Here is a 4072-nt window from a genome sequence, read left to right on the forward strand (position 1 = left end):
TGAGTTGAAAGGTCCTATACAAGGAGGAACTGTTAGTACGAGTAACAGATCACCAGGGGGTATACTAGTAGCTCCTGACGCTAGTAGTCCGAGAAGTACCTCCTCCATGAATAGTAATAATAGTCCGCAACCCTACTCCACCCCATCCTCTCCAGGAGGTAAATCCCCAGAGCGACAAGCCAGGAGTATGCCGATAGCAAGTGGACATACAGTGAGCTCTAACACAATAACCTCAGTACTAGCAGGCAGGTCTAATACTTCCCTCACACCCTCCGTGGCATCACCTCCACAACCTGAGGTTCACATTCCTGTCACCTTACCTGCCAAGTCTCCATTAGAGATGGTCCAGTCTGTCGTGAGCAGCATTCAGTTACCACAAGTCCCTCAGCAGACCAAGAGCCCTAGTGTGTCGCTAGGAGATATCAAAGTGTCTACCAGTTTGCCAAGTCATATTCTGGTGTCAAGTAACGGACAACTCATTGTAGCTACTCAGCCTCAGTCTAACAAGTCTAGTCCTTCCCTGGTCACTGTCAATACGTCTTCTGCCTCCTCCTCTTCCCTCATGACCAACGTCACAGGGGCCATCAGCCAAGTCATACCATCCCTGGGAATCAACCAACAAGTCCTAGGACAACCCACTGTCCTCGTCAATACGCTACAAGCACCACTGCCATCAGCCAAGTCATACCATCCCTGGGAATCAACCAACAAGTCCTAGGACAACCCACTGTCCTCGTCAATACGCTACAAGCACCACCGCCATCAGTCAAGTCATACCATCCCTGGGGATCAACCAACAAGTCCTAGGACAACCCACTGTCCTCGTCAATACGCTACAAGCACCACTCCTATTCCAACCTAACATTATGACCGTGGATAATCTCAACTCTGTGCAGATTCCTCACCTTACTGTATCTAATCCTATGAGTTCAGACTCTGGTGCATTCTCCCCCCGTAGCTCACAAGGGATGATCTCCCCTGAGAGTGCCAAGCGGAAAGCGTTGAAAGCAAACAAACAGCGCAAAGTATCACCACAGAAGTTAACCTCTATGTTGCTTACACCACAGCAAGGGTCCTCGAGTGGTACAGGCACAGTGGTTGTACAACCACAGCAGAGCTTTGCACAACCCATGTTACAAACATTGATTCTCCCGAACAAGGGTAACTTCAACAATCAACTCATAGCAACCGCTATCCAACCACTGAACCTTGTCCAGCAGTTTCCTACAATACAACAGTTCCTCGTACCTGCGGGTCTAGGGGGAATGGCAGTCATGTCTCAGGATGGTACTGCTACACTCCTACAGGACGCGGTACAACTGAATGTCCTCACACCAGTGCAGACCTCAGGCATGTTTGGTGGACAGAGTATACTAACCAGTCCTAACAGTATGGTCATCCGATCCCCGAACGCTGGCGGGAATGCCCGACCCAACACGAGTGCAGCACAAGGACAATTCATCACCACGAACTCTCAGAACCAGTTGATTGTCAACAATCCGTTCACGAGTCAACTGCAGGGTCAGCTGAGTCCAATCATTACTAACCTGAGTCCTAACAATCAACAGATCTCATTCACCTCACCTACCAGTCAGAGACAAACACAACAAGAATACATTCAGTGTGGACAGACATTGATACCTATCACATCACAGCAATCAAACAACACAAGCACAGCCTCTAATAACCAAAATACAGCTGTACTCCAGCAGAACGCCTTGATACAACAACAGATGAGTCTACTGCAACAAGCCAACCAGGAACAAACAAGTCAGAACTTTATCATCAATGAAACTGGCAGCAAAACACCAAACTTTATTATAAACGATGCCAGCAGCAAGACACAGAACTTTATAATCACCACATCGGATAAGCAGCAAGGGAGCACCAACTATATTCTGAGTCCCAAGTCTGAAGCCAAGAGTCCTGGTAGTCAAACCCACTTTATCCTGAACACAAGTGATAGCAAAACCTCAGGACAAAGCTTCATCATCACAAGTCCTAACGAATCCAAGCAAATCCTAACCAGTGGAAATTTTATCCTGACCAGCGACAAGACTAATAGTGGCAACCTCATCCTCTCTACAGCACCTCAACAACAGATACAACAACAAGACAAGACGAAACTACTACAACAAGCCCAACAACAGCAGATCCAACAAATCACACAACAGCAGCTACAACAACTTCAGCAGAATAGTCAACAACTGCAGCAACAACAACTACAACAGCTACAACAAAGTCAACAACTACAGACCACACAACAGCTACAGCAACTGCAGAATCGTCTCAACATGTCAACACAGACAAGCGTCAATCCTACCCAGACAAGCAGCTCCAATCAGATGATACAAGCATCTCCTATCACAATCTATGTGTCTCAGACACCCTCCACCTCTAGTTTAAGTAGTAATCTCTACACATCAACCTCCAGTGGTAACGTGTTCACTAGCTCTTCCATCGGTCAAAGCAACTTCACACCCTCATCCAGCGGTTCTAACGTTTACACATCCAACCCATCCGGAACCTCCAGCGTTTACACAACAATCTCGTCCAGTGCTACTAACAGTGTGTATACCATCTCCTCCACTGCTCCAAGCAGTGTCTACACCTCCAGTCCCCCTGACACCACCACGCTAAGTCCTATAGAAGCGGGAGGGGCACCTTCCCCTTGTCACTCACTGGAGGTACCTCCCTCCCCTCTCTTGCCTGATGATAACCACCCCTCCCCTACCTCGACGTCGGTGCATTTGGTATCCTCGAGCAACACAGATTGGTCCGATGTGAATCCAGACAGTGACGGCTTTGTAACGCCCAAACCTTCCGGTGTGCCTCCTTCTTCCTCTACAACAACCTTCGTCAAGAGTAAGTACATTTTGCCTGATACGTAGGTATAAGACCAGAGCCCTATTCCACGCGGGACCTTACACTCTTTTGTTAGATCCTCTCTCCCATTTGAGGAGTAAAGACTGGGTGAGAAAATTCGGAGTGAGTCCTTTGTGAAATGGCCTTCTTTGTACTAAGCAAAATATTTGCTATATAACTAATATAACTTGGTATAGTTTGGTTGGAAAAAAGTGATCAGCCCTTGAACCCTCACTTCATAAGAATTACCAATTTCCGTCAGTTTTCCCCCTTTTAGGAGCATTAATCAAACGAGTTTCAATCCTTTCAATTTACTCACAGGACTTTTCTCTCCCCCCACACCAGGTTCCTCTAAAGACTTTGTCGAATCATCCAGTAGTCCGCCTACACATCGTAGTTATGGCAGAAGTCACCATCATTCACATCATCATCGCTCCCACAGTCATCATCACCATCAGTCGCAGTCTAAACATCATCATAGCAAACCTGTAAGTTCTAACAACAAAATAATGAAGCCACAATACTGTTGGAGAGAAGAAAGATAGAAGAAAAATAAGTATATAGTGAGATCCTCTCTTTGAAAAGAACAATACAAGCCAGGTTAACTTGGAGGGTAGCGCGCCTGCTTTGTAAGCGCTGAGGTGGGTTAAATTCCTTCCCAGGGCTAACTTTATCACACACTAATTTTTCGAGGTTCTTAGTGACCGAGGTTTCATCCACCATTCGGTGACAAGCTACCCGTCTCCTCGAATCAACCTCATCCACCCTGAATGGGGCCAGGAAAAGGTTCTCAACAAATGAGGTTCGTTCTCGAATTGGAAGGAGGACATTTCCTTCCCTCTTTCATTTCGGGATTTTATCCTGAACGGATAAGGTTCGTTCTCGGAACGGCCGAATTTCTCCTATCCTGTCTTCCTTCTCTCTTTGATTTCGTAACGATAAGACCTCCGTAGTTACAGTTCCCTCTGTCAAACCTCTTGATGAAAGTGCTCTTTTTTTAAGAGGTTTTGATAGAGGGAACTGTAACTGCTATGGTCTTATCGTCCCGAAAATCGAAGAGAGAAGGAAGACAGGATAGGAGAAAGCCAGCCGGTCCGAGAACGAACATTATCCCATCAGGATAAAATCCGCCCCGGGCGGGAATCGAACCCGCGGCCTAGCGCTTACAAGGCAGACGCACTACCAACTAAGCTAACTAGGCTGGCAA

The 4072-nt window shown here is 46.8% G+C and overlaps 1 protein-coding gene across 1 annotated transcript; it reads left to right on the forward strand.

Annotated features, from left to right (window-relative positions):
• The first annotated feature begins 764 nt into the window (after positions 1 to 764).
• Positions 765 to 3666, forward strand: LOC113473262 (dual specificity protein kinase splA-like). The gene is made up of 3 exons (XM_026832960.1): positions 765 to 2865; positions 3211 to 3353; positions 3559 to 3666. Exons 1-3 carry the CDS (start codon positions 867 to 869, stop codon positions 3664 to 3666), a joined length of 2250 nt encoding a protein of 749 aa, XP_026688761.1. The 5' UTR covers positions 765 to 866.
• The last annotated feature ends 406 nt before the right edge of the window (positions 3667 to 4072 follow it).

Source organism: Diaphorina citri, unplaced genomic scaffold (genome assembly GCF_000475195.1).
Source record: "Diaphorina citri unplaced genomic scaffold, Diaci psyllid genome assembly version 1.1 scaffold21682, whole genome shotgun sequence".
NCBI lineage: Eukaryota > Metazoa > Arthropoda > Insecta > Hemiptera > Psyllidae > Diaphorina > Diaphorina citri.

What these genes read in the sequence shown, in the direction of transcription:
- LOC113473262 (XM_026832960.1), top strand. Translation starts at nt 867, where the DNA reads ATGACCGTGGATAATCTCAACTCTGTGCAGATTCCTCACCTTACTGTA. An exon ending in TACAACAACCTTCGTCAAGA is followed by an intron (nt 2,866 to 3,210) that starts GTAAGTACATTT and finishes CCCCCACACCAG; the next exon opens with GTTCCTCTAAAGACTTTGTC. An exon ending in AACATCATCATAGCAAACCT is followed by an intron (nt 3,354 to 3,558) that starts GTAAGTTCTAAC and finishes TAATTTTTCGAG; the next exon opens with GTTCTTAGTGACCGAGGTTT.